The sequence below is a fragment of the Psammomys obesus genome, unplaced genomic scaffold (assembly GCF_907164565.1).
Source record: "Psammomys obesus unplaced genomic scaffold, mPsaObe1.curated_primary_1811, whole genome shotgun sequence".
In the NCBI taxonomy this organism is placed as follows: Eukaryota; Metazoa; Chordata; class Mammalia; order Rodentia; family Muridae; genus Psammomys; species Psammomys obesus.
In genome coordinates this window covers 2,165,011-2,187,774 of record NW_026592118.1, presented here as the reverse complement: position 1 = coordinate 2,187,774, position 22,764 = coordinate 2,165,011, and the positions used below count along the sequence as shown (strand labels likewise).

The 22,764-nt window shown below is 41.1% G+C and overlaps 1 protein-coding gene across 1 annotated transcript; it reads left to right on the top strand.

Moving 5' to 3' along the window:
• Positions 1-2,073: 2,073 nt before the first annotated feature.
• On the top strand, positions 2,074-2,388 carry LOC129680985 (histone H2B type 1-J-like). Its single transcript, XM_055612882.1, has one exon. It carries the CDS (start codon positions 2,074-2,076, stop codon positions 2,386-2,388), a length of 315 nt encoding a protein of 104 aa, XP_055468857.1.
• The last annotated feature ends 20,376 nt before the right edge of the window (positions 2,389-22,764 follow it).

Sequence of the window (22,764 nt, the reverse complement as noted above, 5' to 3'; positions counted from 1 at the left end):
CTCCCTTTTATTTGTAGGCATGTTAACTATGTAACCTTTCCGACTACGTCTCCCTTTTTCTAGGATCAGTCACACTGCTCTCTCTCTCTCTTTCTCTCTCATGTTCTCCGAAGACATCAGGCTTCCTTACACCTTGATGTCTTATCTCGCCTTCCACCAGAGACAAATTACAACTGAGTCCCATTACATGTGTTTTTTTTTTTTTTTTTTTTTTTTTTTTTTTTCTCGCATCAGGTTTAAGTTTTCAATGAGGCCTGTCTTAGCTGAACTTGGCCATGTGAGAAGAAGGAGGAAGGAGAGGGAAAAGGAGCCATTAACTAGGAGGAATGACCTGACCAAGAGACTGGCCAAGAGACCAAGAGGCTAAAGGGTAGAAAAAAGCCAGGGAACCAAAATAAATAGATTATATAGAAAAGGACATCTGGTGGAAAGGCAGCCCAACCTCTGGAGTGGAAAAGTTTAGGGTAGGGTATACCATCCAAGAGGACCCTGTAATGGGTAGGGACTGAAGGATGCTTGGGAGACCCTGGTGACCAGGACCTGATTTGATATAGAAACTAGGCACTTCAGCCATTTGTCCCAGTCGTAAATGAAGACCGCTGGTGGCAATTACAGCCTATGACCCTATAAAGAAAATCACTGTTGGCAGATGACACTGTTGGTGTTTCCTCACTTTGTTGCTGTTCTTTAGCTGTTCTATGTGGCTCACTCACTTTCTTGGGTTCAGATTCTTATAATGAAGCCATATGGACATGATAGAGAAGAGCTGTTCAGAATGAATCTGGAAAATGGCTGTGTTGCTTCTATGGCCTAGTGTGGTAACGGCTGGAACAAGGGCAAGAAAAACACTGGCTTTGAAGGGATCCCCAGCTGCTGACTACTTCCATCCTGGCTACAGTAGTCAAGTAAATATGCAGCAGCATTAGTAGCAAAACCAATGTCTCTCCACAAAGGAAAAACATTGCTCCTTCTGAATCAAGAAACCTTGGTATTTTGCTATCATCTGTTTGTAAGTTTTAAAAACAGGAGCTTATAGTTCTAAGAAACACATCTAGAAAAGGATCATGAGACAATCACACATGCAAACTGGAGCTAATTAAAGGAACCAAATGGTCACCTGAAATGAGTTAACTCTAGTCCTCTAGTCTACAGAGGGAAGGGTTCAGATTTGGATCTTGTATTTACCCTCATTTAACTTTCTATTGAAAGCACTCTGTAGTTTTAAAAGTTTAAAGCCCTTTAACAAAGTTCTCTGCTAGCTTTGCAGTCTATGCAAATAACTTACTGACTTGTCATGTTAGAGGAAGAAATCAAGAGGAAGGGAGGGAAGTGGGAGAGGAAAGTAAAGGGTAGAAGGATTTTACTCAGAGAAGACAGGAAAGAGGATCCAAATCTAAGGATAGGAATACTGTTTTGTCACATTGTCTGCAGCTGGCATCCTGGTTCTGTTGTCCCTTCAGGTCATCAGTATCAAGGAGCAGTGGCAGTATTAAGTGCAGGTGGCAGTGGGAAGAGGCCCAAGTAGACTCCTTAGAAGTCTCACATGGAGTGTCCAACAGACACTGCAAGTCTCAGATGTAGGACCGGCATAACTGCAGGCATGAGGTTCCTTTAAGACTCTGATTTTTGTGTTAAGATGATAAAGAACAGGAGCAATAACTCAGCAGTGAGGATAATTGACTGCGCCTCCAGAGGACCAGGATTTGATTCCCAGCGCCCATATGGCAGCTCTCTAACTCATGTAACTTTGTCTATAGCTCAAGTCCCCGGGGATCTGCTGCCACACCCTTCCGCCCTCTATGGACACTGCATGTACATGGTACAGACACATATAAGCAGCCAAAACACCCGTAGACATAAAACAAAACTAACCAAAACAAAAAGAAATTTAAAAAGATGATAGTATTTCTTGCCTATAATATTGTGTTTCCAGGGAAATGATTTCAGTTATGCTAAGCACAATGCCATTTTTTGAAACCTAAACCAGTAGAGTAGAAATAATGGAAATCCTATTTATAAAAATACTTTTTTTTTTTTTCACTCATTAGCCTGTTTGTCTGTTTATTTTCAATCATGCCTGAGCAGGCCAAATCTACCCTGGATCCCAAGCAGGGCTCCCAGAAGGCTATGAGCAAGGCTCAGAAGAAAGATGACCAGAAGCACAAACAGAGCTACTCCCTCTACATGTGCAAAGTGCTAGGACAGACGCACTCCAACATGGACGTCTTCTCCAAGGTCATGGGCATGGTGAACTCATTTGGCAGTTACATCCTTGAGTGCATCAAAGGCGAGGCTTCCTGCCTGGACCATTACAACAGGTGCTCTACCATCATGTCCCAGGAGACCCAGATGGCCTTGTGCCTGCTGCTTCCCCCGAGAACTGACTAATGGTAACTGGGAGCAAAGTGGGAGCAAGAGACCCAGGGTCCTAGAGCCTTGTGAAGGACATACATGCTGCCATGATTTAACTTCCTTCACTAGCCTGCAACTCTTGAAGCTCCATCACCTCCCAATAGCACTGCATGTTCTGGAACAGACTTTCAACACATGGCCCATGCAGGGCATTCCAAAGCCAACCTACAGCACAAGACTCATATCCATTCTTTTCCTTTAAAATTGATGTGTATCCATAGAAAATCAACTCTGTTTTGTAAAACATTCTATCTTCTAATTAAAACTAAACCTTCAAGGCAGCAAAGGGTGGGGGCAATTCAATTCCTGTCATGGGCTCACATCAGCCTAGATGTGTTCGTTGCAATTGAAAGCAATTTGCTCTGAACTTTCTACCAGTGACCTTTGTGAGACCAAACATCCTATGTTCAAGCCTGCCTCCTGCAGGACCTGGCAAGGCATCAAAAGCACCCAGTAATTGGCATCCTTTTACAACAGCCTCTTCAGAGTCACAAGGTTAAGTGGAAGTAGAGGCCAAAGCAAGTCTTCAGCATGTACTTTCCTGGCTCAGTTAAAACCTTTTATCACTCACTTGTTCCTTTTGTTGTATTTTATGATTGGTTTTCATAACAAAGAGCTTCGCTCCTAATCTGTGCATCTAAAATAGTGCATGATTACAGTCACACAGCAAAAAAGCCCACATGGTGCCTTTATTTCCTGCACTATTTACAATCACTGCAAATGATATGAAAAAAAAAAAAAACAATCCAAATGCACAGATATCACTTTAACATCGTTCATCATCAGAACACTACCGTGTGGCACACACACACTGGGGCTGTCAAATCTGGAGGGGCGTGCTTTCATTTACTGCCCTGGTAAATTGTACAAGCCGCTCCACAATCATGAGCCTGACAAGGGATTGCTCTCTTCTTCCATGATTTGATGATTAGTGGAACACACCATAGGAAATTAATTGGAGATATTTGGAGGTTTTTTTTTTCTTACTATTACAGGCACTGGGCTGTTGGTTTGTTCCTCTATTGTGCTTTGCCATCTGGACTGCAGCTAAATGGTAGTGTCCCCTTCTTCCCAAAGGGGAAAACAATATAAATGCTCCGCAGCATTTCTTATGCCTGTTTAAACCAATTTTTATGGTTGCACAGTACGTCTTACCACCCCTACCTTTATTCCCTTCATTCTCCCTCTCGAAATAACCAGTCAAGGAGAAGAAAAGAAAGAAATTGTGTGTCTACCAATTCCCCATTCTGATCCCCAGTGTGGTGCCATTAAATAGTCTCCTTTTGGCGTGGGTCTAATTGGTCCATATATGGAGGCTTTCTATTGATGTTTTCTAGTCAACACAGAGTTCATTGTACTTACATGTATATAATTTGTCACGTGAAGGTCACTTTCTTCACCCCTATTATTCTGCTATTTAAATTGCCATTCATCATGAATTCCCATGTAATTAACTGGTTTGGTGGCAATTTCAAGCACTTCAGATAGACAAAGGAAAACCTGAGAAATGCAGCACTCTTGTTTCAGCTTACACACGAAGCATTACTCGTCCGCTCCCCTGGACCACCAGATGTCAGCCTAAATTGAAGAACAGAGAAGAAACCATGTTCCATAATGTGCTGTCTCATGTGCCAGATGGAGTTTTACACAGCCATGCGGAAGGGCCAGGCAGTGGCGCTTAGCCTGCAGAATTAGCCCAACCTCCACTGCTCATTCAACGGCATTTTGGATGATGGAATATAATTGTACCTAGGGTCACTGATAGCTTAATTTATGAGGATTGATTTTGTTAATTCAAGTAGTTCAAAAGTCACTGTTAGAGCTTCCGTCCATTTAATTGTATCTGACTTTAGCTTTACTCATGCTATGGGAAGACAAATTAGTGGACAGAGCAGACACAATCTTATTTTTACTGCTGTTTTTCCATTTGATTCTGCAGATGTTTACTGTGATTTACATGTCAATGAGCACTTTTACATGCAGGAAGCACATTTTTTTATTTGACTTTCAGCTGAGTACAAGCAAATGTAGATACTAAGCCGAGCTGTCACTTTTCATTTTACAACAGGGATTCAACAATCAGGAGGTGTTAATATTCTCTCCTAAATGTTAGCAACGTGCCCTAAATGGGAAAATTCTAGATGTTGCTTTCTAGGATTAACTGGCTGTATTTTAGGCTAGCAGAAGATGTCTGTTGTAATTTTCATTAATGTATTCGGCATTAGACATGTGGGAAAATCCATTAACACATCCATTAAGACAGAGAGTGAGAGATACAAGCAAAGGGATTTTCCTTTTTGTCATTTGGATTTTATATAACAAACTGGTGGAAGAAAGGGGGAAAGAGAGAGATTAAGAGAAAGTCAGAGAATGAGAGTAGAGAGAGAAAAGAGAGGGAAAGAGAGATTAAGAGAGAGATTTTATGATGTTGTTTGTTTTGCTTAGGACTTACTCTGCTGGTACCCTGCTATTCCCATGAAACACGGGTTTTCTACCATCTGTGCAGTTTCATCTTGAATTTTGAGTTCTGAAATTTATTTGAACACCTCCAGCCAGGTTCTTATCTTCTATTCCCTCTATTGATCTATGAAAGACCAGTTTTCTTTGGAACCAATGTTAATGAGAACAAACCCTCACATTTGCTAATAATTCTGAGAATAAGGCATGTAAGATACATGATTTTACTACCTTCTTAATAAAGTACTGGTGACACATGCGTGTGAGGTGCAGGACGGTGGAGAACCTATGGCTGCACAGCATGTCAGAAGTGATGCAGTTCCACTCTGAGCATCTAACATGCTTTGCTACCTTAACTTCATTCTATTTTAGAACTAGATTGTGGGGAAAGAGAAGGAGAACTAAAAATCACCCTTTGTTTCATTTTGTCTGACGCAATAAAAAGGTGTGCGGAACACCCTTGGAAGAATAAAATCTGGAGACTTGGCTTTGATTAGATCCAAGATATAAGGTTGCATAGTTGAATCTCAAACAGCTGACTTATAGGCCTTTTCACTCATCAGATATTGTGCAGTCTAAAAGATTGCTAATCTCTAAACTGCAATAGTCAATTTAAGGTATAGATTTTGTGTAACTTCCAAAAATAATTAATATTCCAATTGTAAACATATAAAATATAGAATATTCTTACATTTTGCTGAACACAATCAAATATGCATAAGGAAGGGAATGAATAAAAGTGACATCTGTCATTAGAGGAATAAAATATGAAGAAAACTGAAAGGACACCCAGCATGCTTTTCCAAATGCTTGACATCGACTGATGCGGTTATGAACTAACAACCGTATCTCCGTGAGCACAATCAGAGACTGAACCTGAACATGTATTTCAAACAGACAATGAAAACACATGCCGCATGGGGAGGTTTTCTTCCTTGTTTACTTTTGTTGTTCCCTTTAAAACCAGTACAGGCTTTATTCCGCCCACCCGAGCTGCTGTGAGCTGCAAAGTGTCAAGTCAGGAGAAGACGTTGGTGAGAGTGCTCAGTCGGCAGGAACAAGTCTGGCAACCTGAGTTTGAGTCCTAAACCATATAAAGGAGGAAGGAGAGAACCAACTGCTCAAAATTATTGAAAGATCCCCGGAGGGTATCTTCCGTCAGAGAGACCCCCTCCCAAAGAACAACGAGTCCATTCGGATGCAAACAGCAAGAGGCTTTTATTTTGATTCACGAGTACTCGGGCAGCAAGGTCACTCAGGAGGACCTTGCGCGCCTGCTTGGGGAAAAACTGGGGTTTTTATAGGGTTTTAGAGCAGAGCACTGGTACAGAAACGAGAGGGCATGGTTACAGGGGGCTGATTGGTACGTTTACACGAGACCACAATTTGCGTCAAAGTTTGGCAGGGGCACCAAGATTTCAGGAACTGGGTGGTCAAGGGGGGTAGGATGACCCCTTGACGTGGCCCCCCACCTGTTATTTTGTTTTTCCCTATCTTAGCTGAACCAGTCTCACAGATATCTATGAGAGTGATTAACACAAACTGTTTTTAGTATGACTGGGGCAGCCTGACCACAGATATCCCAAGTGGGTGACACAGCTAGGATTTCTCAGTAATTTTCCAGTTTCTCATCTGGCCTTCAGAGTTTTACAAAACAGTGGTGTCTCACAAAATGGCATTAGCTATGTTTAACTTAGTGTGAGGCTGGGGTCTTTCATTATCCTCTGCCCTGTACTTGTGCTCTGATGTGGTGCATGTTCACACACACACACACACACACATACACACACACACACACACATTGATAATAATACATATTAAATAATTTCAGCAGGTATAAGGTTGGTTCTGACCAATAGCTTCCCTCCGTCAAGCAGGAGCTGCAGGTTGGAAGAGGTGGTACTGGTGCCATTCTGCATTCCAAGTAATTGTTTAGCTCACAGAACTTGAGGAGAACTCCCTCGGGGACCTGTCAACTTAGATCTGCAGCCACCAATTGTAAAATCTGAATGGGGCCTCTGGCTTTCTCTGAAATCTTGATCTACTAACATCAATCATCATGGCAGTCAATGCTTTTCTTTTGCTTTCCTTTTTCTGTCTACTCTTTCACTGTTGGAGTATTTGTGGCCTTGTTGGAGGAATTGTGTTACTAGAGCACTGGCTTTGAGTTTTCTGAAGCTCAAGCCAGACCTAAAGGCTGTCTCTTCCTGTTGACTGTGGATCCAGATGTAGAACTCTCAGCTACTTTCTAGCCCCATGTCTGCCTGTGTGTGGCCATGCTTCCTGTCATGAAAATAATGGACCAAACTTCAGCATCTTTTGGTACAAAACCTTGGATTTTCCCTGCTTATTCCACACTAAGATCTGTTTCACAAGCATCTGCCTTACAGGAGGGAGACTACCTGAGTTTCTGTTCAGGCATCTCTAGTCCCGTATGAAAAGATCTGTTGTAGCTAGTGTTCCTTCGGAGCAATATTGCAGGATATTCGATCCCATTGTAAACCTTGAGATTCTGAGCTTTAAATCCTGTCTTTTGTTAGGTGTGGTTCAGCCCTAACACATACCTTTATCCAATAGATTTCTGTTTTTTGTAAACAGGTGATTATGCTGTGGCTCAGCCCTAGCACACACTTTAATCCAAGTTCTGTACCCAGGACTTAATAAAGTTAACCTTAGGTCAAGAGGTGGAGCAAGAAACCAGCTGACAGGGATTAAATAGTAAGGAGGGACACTGAATTGAAGGTCATTTAGGGCCATGGAGAGAAGAAGGGGTTTCATCTCTTTAGCCCTTGAGTTCCTTGGCTTTTAGCTATGAGCTCTTTGGCTCTTTAGCTCTTTGACTTTTAGCTTTTGACTTTTTCTTCCTGGACTGTCAGGTTTTCTAGCAGGCCTTTTCTTCCTGGGCCATCAGATGAGTGAGCCGTCAAGCTTTTTGGCTTCTGGAGTTTTCCTTCTGGGATGTGAGCTGAGTAGAAAGGTCAGCTTGGTGTTTTCTCTGCCTCTCTGAGCTAGTAGGTTTTCACCCCAATATCTGGTTTATGAGTCTTCACTGGTAAAATCAAGCACTTGGGATTTTCTTTCATTATAACAACAGAGCAATACAAAGGTGCTGCACCCAGTGAGCAAAGCAAACTCTCTTGAACTGACAGCAGGATGGGACAAGATATAGCATAACCTCCAGACATGGCTACCAGGTCTCAGTGGGGTGGGTTACTTTGAAAAGTACTATATGGTAAAGGAGCATGTATGCAAAATTTCAAAGGATCTTAATGAATCACATGCTAACAATGTCTTTGGAGAAAGACATATCAATCTTGACTCCAAGTGCTCTATTTTAACTCATAAACTCTTCTTTAAAACATATTCATTGAGCTGGGCAGTGGTAGAGGAGAGACAGGAGGATATTTGTGAGTTTGAGGCTAGCCTGGTCTACAGAGTGAGTTCCAGTACAACCAAAGCTGTTACACAAAGAAACCTGGTCTAACAAACAAAACAAAACAAAATTCATTTGGGGCTGGTGAGATGGTTCAGTGGTTAGAAACACTGCCTGTTCCTCCAAAGGTCCTGAGTTCAGTTCCCAGCAACCACACAGGTGCTCACAAAATATCTACAAAGGGATATGATGTCCTCTTCTGGCATGTAGGTATACAAGTAGACAGAGCACTCCTACATTAAAAAAAATAATAAATAAATAAACAAACACATTCATTGGTTGTAACTCCTATTTAGCACCTACTGTGCCATAGACTTTAGCTACATCTCAAATACTTAAATACTGATTCAGTTTTGATCACTAGTTAGCAACCTCTCAGTATCTTTCTTAAAAAAAAAAAAATTCTTCCATGGCATAAAAATGTTAGGTGCCCATGCTGGTTAGTTTTCAGTCAGCTTGACACAAATTAGAATCACCTGGGAAGAGAGAACCTCAGTTGTAGAATTAAATCCTTCGTACTGGACTATAAACAAGTCTATAAACATAATCTTTATTGATGATTTTATGGAGGTCCCAGCCCACTGTTGGGGGTACCACTTTATGGGTAGGTGGTCCTGTATATGAAAGCAGGTTGAGCAAGCCATGGGGAGCAATCCAGTGAGGCACAATCCTCCATAGCCACTGCTTCCTGCTCAGAGTTCCTACTTTGGCCTCTCCTGGTAATGGATCATGCCTTAGGAATGCTAAGATGAAGTAAGCCCTTCACTCCTCAAATTACTTTTTCATTCTGGTGCATATCTATTGCAGCAACAAAGAGCTAATTAGAACAGTGTTTTAAAGGTTTCAGCCCTTTAATATCACCTAAAACTTTTAATTTACTTTTTTTTTTAATACTTATATTCCAAGACCTCAGATCAAGTAAAGCAAACACTCAGATGATTGCTATGTGGAGTATCTGTTGTAAATGTGTAAGGAAATCTGGTTTTCTGTGTAGTATTCACCAAGGCCATAGGGAGAGTTTGTAGGACATAATTCTACACATTTATACTAACCCAGATTAACCTCAGGTAGCCTCTTACATCACAACATCTACCCTTCTTTAGTAATTAATCTTGCAACATCTTTCATTGCTTTTAGTTGGGTTTTGGAGAAGGAAAGAGGGAGGGGATTTGAGAAAGGTAAAGACTGTTTTTCAGAGAAAAGACCTTGAATAAGCCTGGCTATACAGTGGCGTTCTGTAGTAGAGAGCTTGTAGCCTGAAATTGGAGGAAAGGGATACTTTAAGGTTTCACAGGAGAAAAGAGTAGTCTTACATTACAAGGTAGAAGGTGGCCTATGCTATGTGGTTGAAGGAGGGGAATTCGTACATATGACTTAACTATGCAAAGTAGGCCATTCATCCTTTGGGTGAGGGTGTGGAGCCTAGTTAATGTGTGACTCATAGACTGTGGCAGTAGTTACGTTCCTATGACCCTGAACAATAAGGAACCTGGACACTTGGTATGTTCCCACCTTACAACCTTTTCTGCATAGGGCCCCAAAGGGCCAATGTGTTTTAATATCTGTAACACTTGTGTTTATATAAGAAAGAGAGAAATTATTTTATAGTCAGGAAACAGTAGGAGTGCAAAAGCTTGCTGTACACTGAATTGAGCCTCTGATTATTTCTTACAGAACTGGAACATCATTGAGTCTCCCATCTTTTGAAGGGTAGCCAAATGGTCATCTTTGGCTCAGTCTTCATTCACATCCATTCATGGGAGGATGCCCACTTGAGTCTATGTAGTTAGTTGGACAATGAATTGGAAAAGTCAGTTCAGTAGATAGACTTGAGACTGGCCTACTGATGATATAAAAAAATAATTAAGGGGGTGACAATTAAGATGGGTCAGAAGACTCAGGATGTGTTATGAAATCATCCATCCCATGATTTTGATGCCCCTTGTCTCATTTTTGAAGCACAAGCAACAAACACGTATCACTCTATTTCTGACCAGGCCAAATTGATTTACATAAAAGCAACATTCCTTCCCCAGAGACAAAAGCCCTGTTGTGTCTATTACTAGATATAGGTTTCTACCAATTTGAAATATGGCTGCTTCCAAGAAGTCTTCATGATCCTGGAGTCTTGTCAGGATTGAAGAGATTTCATCAAGATGTCCTTGTATATCTTGAGATGAGGAATAATAATTTATTACTGTGGTAGTTTGAAAAGAATTGGCTCTCATAGATTCATGTGTTTGAATGCTTGGCCATAGGGAGTGGCATTATTAGGAGTTGTGATCTTGTTGGAGGAAGTGTGTCACTGTGGGGGCCAGGCATAGACATCGACTATGCTCAAGCTATAACCAATGTGGCACACAGCTACCTGTAGATGAAGATGTAGAAATCTTAGCTCTTTCTCCAGCACTATGTCTGCCTGAATGCCATCTTGCTTCCTGCCATGATGATAATGGACTAAACCTCTGAACTTGTAAGCCAGCTTCAATTAAAAGTTTCCCTTTAAAGGAGTTGCTGTGGTCATAGTGTCTCTTCACAGTAACAGAAACCCTAAACAAGATTACTGATGTGGCTAACCTGTTAAATTTAGCCTGTTCTTTTCAATAACTGTCATCGTTGGGATCAGTAAGCAGGCACTTCTACAGGCAGCCCCAGTTAGACTGGTTATCAGGCATTTGTGAAGACACCCTGACCACCTGGAATTATCTGCGCATGCCCTGGATCACCCTATAAGAGAACTGGAGCCCTCCCCTCTCTCTCTCTCCTCTTCCTCTTCTGCTCTCTGACTTTTCTTTTCTCTCTCCCTCTCTCTGTAACCCCCTTCCCTTAATAAACCTCCCACGTGGAACCGATCTCGTGGTGTGATTTGTGGACCCGAGTGTAACCTTCACATCCGCAGGTTTCCTAACAGTCATTATCCCCAAGTCCACAAGGCACTGTATGAATGTGCATGTGTGTGTGTGTGTGTGTGTGTGTCTGTGTGTGTGTCCAATTAAAAGTAACAGACAGCCATACTTGTGGCTATGTCTACATTGAAGCTATCTTAGTTACTGTTCTATTGCTGTGAAGAGACAGGCAACTCTTTTTTTTTAGGTTATTTATTTATTATTTATATACTACTCTGATTGCATGTGTGCTTACATACCAGAAGAGGGCACCAGATCTCATTATAGATGGTTATAATGGTTCAATTCCCACCATATGGTTGCTGGGAATTGAACTCAGGATCTCTGGAAGAGCAGACCGTGCTCTTAACCTCTAAGCCATCTTTCCAGCCCCCAACAAGGCAACTCTTATGGAAGAAAGCATTTAATTGGAGACTTCCTTGCAGGTTAAGTCATAATCATCATGTCAGGAAGCATGGTAGCAAGCAGGTAAACTTACATCCTGATCTACAGGTAGGCAGGCAGGCAGGCTGGCAGGCAGACAGAGAGAAAGAGACTGAGCAGGCAAGCAGAGAGAAAGAGAGAGACAAACACAGAGACAGACAGGAGAGAGAATGGAATCACTGAATCATTGAGTGGGGGCACCCAGATTCCAACTGAACAGTTAATCTTTCACTTGTAAAATAGACACCTTAGTCTTAGGGTTACATTATTTGAAAGTGTTTGTATTTTTAGAAATTTAAAAATATGAACACAGAAATGTTAAGTCATGAAATCATTTCTTTTACACACTAATTGAAATTATGCCCATATCTGTAATTAGGAAAAAATTTCATGCCCTGAAGTAAAGGTTTTTGTTGTTTTTGTTTTCAGTACTAAATTCACTGTCTGTATCTCAAGCTTAAAGTAAAAGGAAATTGTAATGCCAGGTTCACGGGACCCTCAGAGACCACCAGGAGACTTGATGCATTTGCAAGAGACCTTTATTTTGAGAGCAATTGAACTTGGGACCCAAGTCTCACTGATGCAGCAGTAGAGAAGTGGGATCCTGAGCTCTGAGTGAACAGGATTTTTAAAGGGAAAGTCTGTGAACAGGGGGTTTCCATGGCAGGAAGCAGGGGGGCACAAGCCTTGGCATTACAGAACTGGGTGAAGTTTAGCAGGGCGGTGTGACCTTTTCTGAGGTATACAATCACAATGGCTAAGGCATATAATCACAATGGCTATTTTTCTAAACCATATCTGAAACATTGGGGAGAATTTTCCCACCCAATTTTCAACTGATTCCCATTGATTATTCCCAGGGAGATTGTCTCTTATTTTCTATGAAGCATTTATTCTGTGATATTTCCTGGAGGCTGTTGCTAGGAGAGTTAACTTTGTTTTCTGCCAGGTGCACATTTTGTGATACTTCCTGGTGCCTGAATTCAGGTCCCAGTCAAGATCTTTATTTCAAAATGGAATTACATTCAGGCTAACTTAAACTCTTCAGAATGAAAAGGAAAGAAATGAGGAAACAATCTAATCTTCAGTAGGTGTGAGAACCTCACAGAATTTAGAAGATCCTTTTGCCTTCAATTTCCTCATGAAAATGGTAAAAGGCATTGAAATTGCATAAACAATGCTAATTAATATTCAATGAGTGATTGACCAAATGCCAGATGTGAACCCGGTGTGAAAAAACAAAACAAAACAAAACAAAACAAAGAAAATGCCTCTGGGAATCAGTTTTCAAATAGTATGTCAGAGTGCTACTATCCTTTATAAGTAGGCATTTATCTTCTCTAGTTAGTTCATAAAGTTGTGTCTCTTAAAGTGAGGGATGAGGAATTAAACAGATTGCCTGTAGTCAGACAGATAGGAAGAGGGGCTATGAATAGGTAATAAGGATGGTAAACTTCCAAGCTGGCAGCTTTTTTTACATCCTTCTGAACCAAGCAGCTTAAGACCTGCCCTGTTTACACAACAGTTATGGGCCAATCAACCATCAGGTCTTTCTTCAAACTGAACAACCCTAAGTTACAGGAGTAAGACTCTTGAGAGACTTAAAAAGAACATTTTTTTTTTTTTAAGACTTAAAAAATAAAATCCATCGGTCTAAATGAGCCTAGATTTTTTTTTTTTTTGGCTTCCCCAAGGTTTTCCTCTGCTTGGCAGAGGGTATTTTTCTCTGTGTGCTTGCTGCATGCATGTGTTTCCTCACCCCCAATAAATGCCTTTCTTCAACTGTTGCTGCTGTCTGTTGCAGTCTGCTGTGTTCTCTGATGCTACCTGTCAACTTCAAGATTTCTTGCCTTTTAATTTGTCAACTGGCAGAGATAACAAACCTCATTAAACCCCCTAGGCGGTAACAAAAACACAACATGATAAGCCTCTGAACTACTGAAGGTGCAAAAATAAAATTAAATTCTCTTCTGCCAAATTGACTGTAGAAAAATCTTTCTTCTTAGAAAATCCTTTTTCTCAACAATTTTGCGTTCTTCAGTTGCAGCTCCAGCTTTTGCTTCTAGATGGACACTGCTCATCTGTTCCAAATAACATTTTATTTTTCAAGTGTTAAGACTCATGGCTATTTCTCTCTATAAAACTCTTTGTTTTTTTGTTTTGTTTTGAGACAGGATTTCTCTGGGTACCCTTGGCTGTCATAGAACTAGTTTTGTAGACCAGGCTTGCCTTGACCTCAGAGATCTGCCTGCCTTCTGCCTCCCAAGTGCTGGGATTAAAGGCGCACCATACAGCTTCCATACACTTCTCCCTTGAGGGTTTTTTCTTTTTTCTTTTCTTTTTCTTTTTTTCTTTCTTTTTTTTTTTTTTGTGGTATAATTCCTATTTTTTTCATTTATTTATTTATTTATTTATTTATTTATTTTTATTTATTTATTACAATTTATTCACTTTGTATCCCAGCTGTGGCCCCCTCCCTTGTACCCTGGCAATCCTGCCCTCGCCCTCCCTTCCTCTTCTTCTCCCATGTCCCTTCCCCAGTCCACTGATAGGGAAGGTCCTCCTCCCCTTCCATTTTACACTAGCCTATCAGGTCTCATAGGACTGGCTACCTTGTTTTCTTCTGTGGCCTGGTAAGTCTGCTCCCCCCTCAGGGGGAGGTGATTAAAGAGCCAGCCACTGGGTTCATGTCAGAGACAGCCCCTGTTTCCCTTAGTAGGAAACTCACTTGGACACTGAGCTGTCATGGGCTATATCTGTGCGGGGTTCTAGGTTATCTCCATGCATGGTACTTGTTTGGAGTATCAGTCTCAGAAAAGACCCCTGTGCCCAGATTTTTTCACTCTGTTGCTTTCCTTGTGGAGTTCCTGTCCCCTCCAGGTCTTTCATCTCCACCTTCTTTCCATAAGATTCCCTGCACTCTGCCCAAGGTTTGGCTATGAGTCTCAGCATCTGCTTTGATACCCTGTTGGGTAGAGTCTTTCACAGAGCCTCTGTGGTGGCTCCTGTCCTGTTGCCTGCCTTATAAGTGGATATTAGACATAAAATATAGGATCAACATACTAAAATCTGTACACCTAAAGAAGCTAGGCAAGTTGGGTAAGATGATCAATACTCATTTTTTAAATAATTTATTTATTTGTATTTTTGTACACTGTTGTTTTGCCTCCATGTATGTCTGTGTACCAGATCCCCTGGTACAGGAGTTACAGACAGTTGTGAGCTGCTATGTAGGTGGTAGGAACTGAACCCGGTTCCTCTGGAAGAACAGCCTGTGCTCTTAACCACCAAACCATCTCTCCAGACCTCTCCTGTGAGTTTTTGAGGTCTCTCTGCATTAATCATCTTTCCCTGTTCCCTTTCAAGCACCATTGCTTTATGTTTATTATATGTAACTTAGAATGACTAAATTGCTTTACAGTAAGTCCTCTAGAGAGCAAATTCAGAGGTGGAAATTTTAATAGAAAGTAGCCTAAGTTTCTAGATTAATAATTGAAAGCAAAAGATGTGCGTGTGTTTCAGTCCATCTGGGTAACTGAAATAGACCACAGAAATCACAGACTATAGATTACAAACAACCTAACTTTATTTTCCATGGCTCTGGAAGCCAGAAGGCCAAGGTCAGGCTGTCACCATGGTGGGCCTGAGGAGGGCTGCTTCCTGATTCACTGAAGGAATGTTTTACTATCAACACACGATGAAAGAATTCTCTGGTATCCTTTACAAGGAAAGCAAAGTCCTGATAAAAACCACCAAACAGAAGCACTTTCTGCCCATACAAGAGTTCTGAAAAAGAGCTGTGTCTACCAAGGGTGACTTATTAACATGTCAGTGACTGCGGAGAGCTTCAAATACTACAGGTCTGAGAACCTAATTATAATTTCTTTCAGGCTATCTTTACTCCCTCAAAGAGCCATTCTTTCCCCATCTCTGTGTCAAACCTGAATAACAGATAAAAACATTTGAAAGCTATAAACTTAACAAAACCCAATTATCCAACAATGGAAGGGCCAAGAATGCTATCAGATGGTCTCTGAGGCTGATAGCTGAGATTCTTCTACCTGTGGTAGGTGAAAGATCCCCGGAGGGTATCTTCCATCTGAGAGACCCCCTCCCAAGGAACAACGAGGCCATTTGGATGCAAACAGCAAGAGGCTTTTATTTTGATACACAGGTACCCGGGGCAGCAAGGTCATTCAGATGACTTTGCGCGCCCCCTGGGTGAAAAGCTGGGGTTTTTATAGGGTTTTAGAGCAGAAGCGTGGGTACAGAAGCGAGAAGCATGGTTACAGGGGGCTGATTGGTACGTTTACATGAGACCACGGTTTGCGTCAAAGTTTGGCAGGGACACCAAGATTCCAGGAACTGGGTGGTCGAAACAGTCATGATGACCCCTTGAAGTGGCCCGCCATCTGTTGTTTTCCTTAGGACCCTTATCTTAACTGGAACAGTCTCACAGACATCCATGAGGGTGATTAATGCAAACTGTTTTTAGTTCGACTGGGGCAGCCTGACCACAGATATCCCAAGTGGGTGACACAGCTGGGGGTTTCTTAGTAATTTTCCAGTTTCCCATCTAGCCTTTTAGAGTTTTACAAAACAGTGGTGTCCCACAAAATGGCGTTAGCTATGTTTAACTTAGGGTGAGGCTGGGGTCTTTCATTCCCCCATTTTCTTTTAACTTAGAATGGAATCTTTCATTCTCGGGCCTAGGAAGAGTTAACTTCTGTCCCCTGCTGTTTGAGCTGATGATATTGCTGGGTCAACACCAACGCTTGTATGACAGAGAACCGGTCTTTCATGAACTGGATCAGCCGATTCAGAATACAAGGCTCAACTAGTAGAATCAGGAGAATTATGATTAGGGGACCCATAATGGAGGAGATCAGGGGGACCAACTAAACCATCTCTCGTACCAGCTCTGTCCTGACTCAAAGAATTGCTGTCTCTGTCTGAGTCTTTTTCTGAGTTTAGCCATGTTATCTTTTATCAATCTAGTATGGTCAGCAGCTAAGCAGATGCTCAAAATAATAGCCAATGCCAGAGAGCCATTTTTGACGTAGCATTTCAGCCTGCTAGGGGGGATTTGGGCGGAGATCCGTCTTCTGGAGCTTCTTCGATGCTGACCGTTGGACCGTAGGCATCAGGAACTAGGGAGGCTGAAATGCCAGTCAAAGGCTGGGCAATAGGGCAGTCCCAAGCATCTGGTTAGTTGATCCACCGGAAGAGGCAGGGAGCAGTCAGGTCAGTTTCCAGGAAGTCCAGATCTCAGCTTGCAGTCCACAGCTGATCCCAGAACAGAGTTGAACAGGTGAAAATCTGCTGAGACAAATTTAGACTGGAGACAGAAGTTAAAATTTATCTATTAAATTGGAAAGATTAGGGAAAACCTCATCTGTGATCTTTTTGAGTTATGCCAGGTCCAGGTCAAATCCTGAAACTTATATGAAATTTTTTTAGTACACAAAAGGAAATATATAATTTTAAATACTCAGAAAAGTAACATATCAGCAAATTGAACATTTTGAGAGTAACAGGTAAAACTGCATCCCACTGAATAAGTATCAGCTGTTTGTTTTATAACCTTTATATATAACTTAAGTGTGTCCACGGTAACATTTTTTTTTCCTGTGGGCATAGCTGTTGGTAATTAGCCACGAATGAAGCTTGGCCATTTTTTTTTTTTTTTTTAATATACTCAGCATCTTTTAGTCTCTATCTCTATGTTTATACTGGAAAGTTAGGCAGAAATACATCACTGGCTTTAGTGTTAAACCCTGGATGTTTGATTTTTTTTTTTTAACAAAGCAATTAGAAGGAATAGGTTTAAGATATTTCTGTGTTAAAATCTATCTCAGATATGGCAGATATTAAGAATACCATATTAAAAGCTATGACTTTTGTGTCAGATATACACATTAAATAGATGTTTTTAACATGATGAGAAGTACCTTTAAGTCTTTAAGTCTATCTCTAGAAGCCAACCAAAGGAAATTAAAATCTCAACCTGGTGACTGAATAATAAGCAGTCAGTGCTCTATCAACTTATCAGAACTCTATTGATTAATGTCAAAACTCTGAACTTCTGAAATCTCATAACATAAGCATAACAGTAGCAAAGAGGGGGGAGAGATCTAAAGTATCTCTCATTTTTAACATGCTTTAAACTATTTTTATCATAGTTTATCATATTTTATCATAGTTAGACACTCTAATTTTTTGTATTTATTAACCCTGAAATTTTATAATTTAAACTCTTATATCTTTAGACTTTATATAGGCTCCGTATCTTTTTTTTTTTTTAGTTATATATCTTAAGACACAGATAACTAACATGAATTCTGTGAGCAGGGCAAACCTGTCTTCCTTTTTAAATAAGAGATCTAGTATCTAGTAGTTCTAGCTAATGAACTGATCAATGAACTAACAGTGGATCTAAGTGTCTTTTCTCTAGCTGTAAAGCTACTGTAAGCTTAGCATAGCCATCAAGGTGTTCAGAGACCTGAGAAGGATAAATTATAAGCTAAATAAATATACCAATCCATGTGTCAATCAAAATGACAGAGATGACTACTTAGTCCATCACCTAGGCAGTGTCCCTCGCTCTTGTCTCATAGCATCCTGAGCAGAGGCTGTCCAGCCAGGCACAGAAGGTGAGAGACTGCTTTTACTGCTTCTGTGGAAAGAGGAACAGAAGAGATTGACCTCACCTTGCCTCTCACAATGTGAGACAATGGCTCTTCAGATGTCCCCGGCTTTGTCCACAGCTTAGGCTGGGCCCTAGCAGTGGGCCAGTTGAGGCAATATTGCCCAGTGGTTAGCATACCACAATCCAGAGTCGCAGTCATCTGTCGTTGTGCCCAAATCTTCTCGGAGACCTTGGGGGAGCTACTGTCAGGATTTTAGGACTTTCTGTCATAATAAGCTTACACCGTTAAAATGTCATATTTATCAGATCTCTGACAAGCCAGCATATCTGAGTTATTTATTTATTTATTTTTGTCTATCTTTATTATCTGTTTTAAACTGTGTAAAAGAAAAACTAAACAAAGACACTAGGTATAGCCAACATCTTCACCAACTGTAGTTGTTAGTATAACTTTAAATTTGCTCTTTCTGAACTAAAATCAAAGCAAATCTTTTAATCAGATACCATTTATAGAGAGCCTAGCAAATCTTGTTGCTCCTACCACTTGTATTAAAATTGAACAGTAAAAAGCTTTGTATTTAGCACTAATCAGATGACTGAACATAACTAAGATACCTGAACAAAAATGATCACAAACTCATGGCTCCACCCTTTTTCTCTGGACTAACATGGCGGCTGACCACGTGTAACTGAACTCAGCTGGAAGCTGATGATACAGCAAACATTGTGGAGCATTTACAATCCCCTATAACCAATATTTTTAACTTAGTGATTAAATAAGTTTTAGAACCAACTGCATAACAGAACAGTACAGAACAATTTTAAACTGTATGAATTATTTTAGCCATATCAAACCTATCAGCCAGAATTTTTTTCCCTCAAAGAGCATAAGAAAACATTTTGTAATGAGGAATCACCAGCCTTTTAAATGAACTATAACCATATTAACTTTCTGGCTTTTTATAATACATCCACTAACCTTCTGCAACATCCTATATACCTTTAGGTTCCTAGCTTTCTTTTTCTGGCTTAACCAGACATTCTTACTTTTTTTTTTTTTGCTCTCTCTCTCTTGCTTTTTAGACAACATATAAACTCTCATCAAAATCCTTTCCATCCTAACATGATCCTGTTGGAACATGTTTTTCCATAAACAAAGCAGCTTAACAAACAAACAGCTCTCTATAAGATACATTTTAAAACTGTAATATTTTTTTTTAATTAGCACAAACCATACGGCTAGGTTTTATTTAATAAAATTGATAAAATAAATATCAAAGTATTTTTATTCTCCCCCAAAGGATCGAGAAACTTTTAAATTTTGTCAGATTACCCAAGATCATTGTCATACCCAAATGCCTGATAAACTTTAAATATTTTATAGCCTTAAACATGTAAACAATTTTTTTAAAACTCGTCCCTGTAACATTAAAGCAAAGTATTTTTTTAGGAGTGAATTTACAAAGCATAACCATAATTTTAAAGTCAAAACCAGATAAAAGTTTAAACCAGATTTTAAGACCAAAATTTATCAGTGAAAAACAACCCAATCTTCAGAACCAATATCAACTTAGAACAAGACTTTCTTTTTATCCTAAAAGGAAATAAAATCATTTTGACTCAGAGATTTTGTAACCTTTGTTCTTTTTCCTGAGTCACACCATGTGGCAATTTACATTGTTGTTATTTAAACATATGCATTTATAGACCCTATAAACACATAGGCACATATACGTGTTTTAAACAAGGATTTGAATTTAACCTTAAAACATATCTAATTATTTTTGATCATATTAACCATTTAAGACCAATTGAAAACTATCATCTTAAATTACTGTTTGATCTGTAAGTTGCAAGCCCCCTAGGTGGGAGGAGGGAAGAGAGGAGCAAGAGGGCGTGGTGAGCTCCTGCTGAGCCCGCATGAAGGCAAGGGGGAGGAGTTTTTCTTCCCTCTCGGCGGCAGCCAGAGCAGCTCCTGTCGTGGAGCAGCTTAGGTGCCAATCCCCACCTAGCCTTGTATAAGGACTTTTACCTTGCCTTGCCTGCTCTCTTGGCTCCCTGTGAGCTTTACTCTAGCATACCTCCCCCGCAGGTCATGAACCTGCTTTCTGGCCGGGCCTTTCCTGAACACTCCCGGGCCGCATCTGGGCTGCAGGCAGCTCCCGGGGCGTCCAGCCACGCTGCCCCACCTCCCCAGCCGCCTCCCTCCTCGGCTCCCTTGGGAGGGAGTGCACACTGCTTGGTGTCCTGTCATGCAGCCGTGTGCACTCCCGGGCCGAGAACTAGTTTTAATTTTAACTGTCCTCTGTCCAAATTTTTATCAGTCCAAGTCTACAAAGAAACAGACACAGAAAAATACATACATACATGAGAAACATAGGATTTAAACAGACAGAACATGACACAAGCCGCACGGCACGAGATCGAAGCAAAACTGAAAGCAAAAATTCAGATGGAGACTGTGTTGGAGATCCGGTTTCTCCGTCTCCCAGATGAAACACGTAACCCTCCAAGAGGGGCGAGGCCCCAACCCGGTGCCACGGATCCATGTCTCCCAGACGGGGAGCCAACAAATTGGCCCCCACTCAGATGAGAGTCGGTGGGACTCGAACCCACGACTAGTGGGACTCGAACCCACGACAGTAGACCCTCTCAGACAAGAGCCGGTGGGACTCGAACCCACTCAGACCCTCTCAGATGAGAGCCGGTGGGACTCGAACCCACTCAGACCCTCTCAGACGAGAGCCGGTGGGACTCGAACCCACTCAGACTCACTCAGACACCCTGGGATATCTCCCAGAGATCGCGGAACAGAAGTCCGAGTCTGTCGACTCCTTCTTACTTTCCGCCTGATTCAGATGACTTGATCAAGTCTCAGATTGCAAACAGAACAGACACAGAAGCACACAACAGACAAGACAGATACATACAACAGAAAAGACGGCTGGCCAGCTTACCTCCCGAAGGTGGGTCGGTGGTCCCTGGGTGGGGGGTCTCAGATCTCGCTGGGGCCTCCAAATGAAAGATCCCCGGAGGGTATCTTTCGTCTGAGAGACCCCCTCCCAAGGAACAACGAGGCCATTCGGATGCAAACAGCAAGAGGCTTTTATTTTGATACACAGGTACCCGGGGCAGCAAGGTCATTCAGATGACTTTGCGCGCCCCCTGGGTGAAAAGCTGGGGTTTTTATAGGGTTTTAGAGCAGAAGCGTGGGTACAGAAGCGAGAAGCATGGTTACAGGGGGCTGATTGGTACGTTTACATGAGACCACGGTTTGCGTCAAAGTTTGGCAGGGACACCAAGATTCCAGGAACTGGGTGGTCGAAACAGTCATGATGACCCCTTGATGTGGCCCGCCATCTGTTGTTTTCCTTAGGACCCTTATCTTAACTGGAACAGTCTCACAGACATCCATGAGGGTGATTAATACAAACTGTTTTTAGTTCGACTGGGGCAGCCTGACCACAGATATCCCAAGTGGGTGACACAGCTGGGGGTTTCTTAGTAATTTTCCAGTTTCCCATCTAGCCTTTTAGAGTTTTACAAAACAGTGGTGTCCCACAAAATGGCGTTAGCTATGTTTAACTTAGGGTGAGGCTGGGGTCTTTCAGTAGGGATGTCTCCACCAATGTATTTTTTTTTAATGCCTTGATTCATAACTTTCTTTGTTGTTACTATGAAAATTCCACAAAACTGCTTACATGTTACTTACATACACTGTATGTGGGGAGACATAAATCTATGTTTTCATACCGTGGCCGCTCATATTTTTCTCCAGAAAAAAACCATGTCTTTTATTCATTTGAAATGAGAACTGTTTCTTTCTATGGCAATTTTAATACATGGATTTATGTGTAACACAAGATTTAGTCTATAGACATAAAAGGCAGATCCAGTAGACCTAAGATAGCCATAACACCATCATCTCCAAGGAACAAAATACTAAAAGCAAAGCTAAAGGCAATATCTAAAATACCTATAAGGATCTGAGAGCAAACAAAACATAACCAAAGTTCTAGACCAGGATCCTTTCAAAGCAAACAAGCAAATAATTGGATATCTTAAATGAAATAAATTGAAAGCAGACTCAAAATGTATTTATAAAATTAGAATCCTTAACCAGAAAAGAATAAACAAATGGACTGTTGACCAAAATAAGAGAAGTCTGGATTCCTGGAAAGAATTTACACAACCCACCTGGGGACATACAGCAGATGAGCCTGGATTTTTTATTTATTCACAGTGGTAGAATGAACTCCAGGTCTTATAAATTTCCAAGGTAATGAGTAGTCAGCTGACACATAGTGGTAGATTTAAAGTAGTTAAGTGATGAAATAGTAAATTTAGGAGAGGATTACACTTTCAAACTCATCCATTGCTGAAACAGAAAAGATGAATCAACTATGAGAAAGATCTATTTATTACTAGTTTTGTTCAAGGCATCCTTAGTTTCTAACCTGCTTTTCCCATGTATCTAAGGGAGT

Excerpts from the sequence above, each read along its gene's own strand:
- LOC129680985 (XM_055612882.1), top strand. The coding sequence starts at position 2,074 with ATGCCTGAGCAGGCCAAATCTACCCTGGATCCCAAGCAGGGCTCCCAG.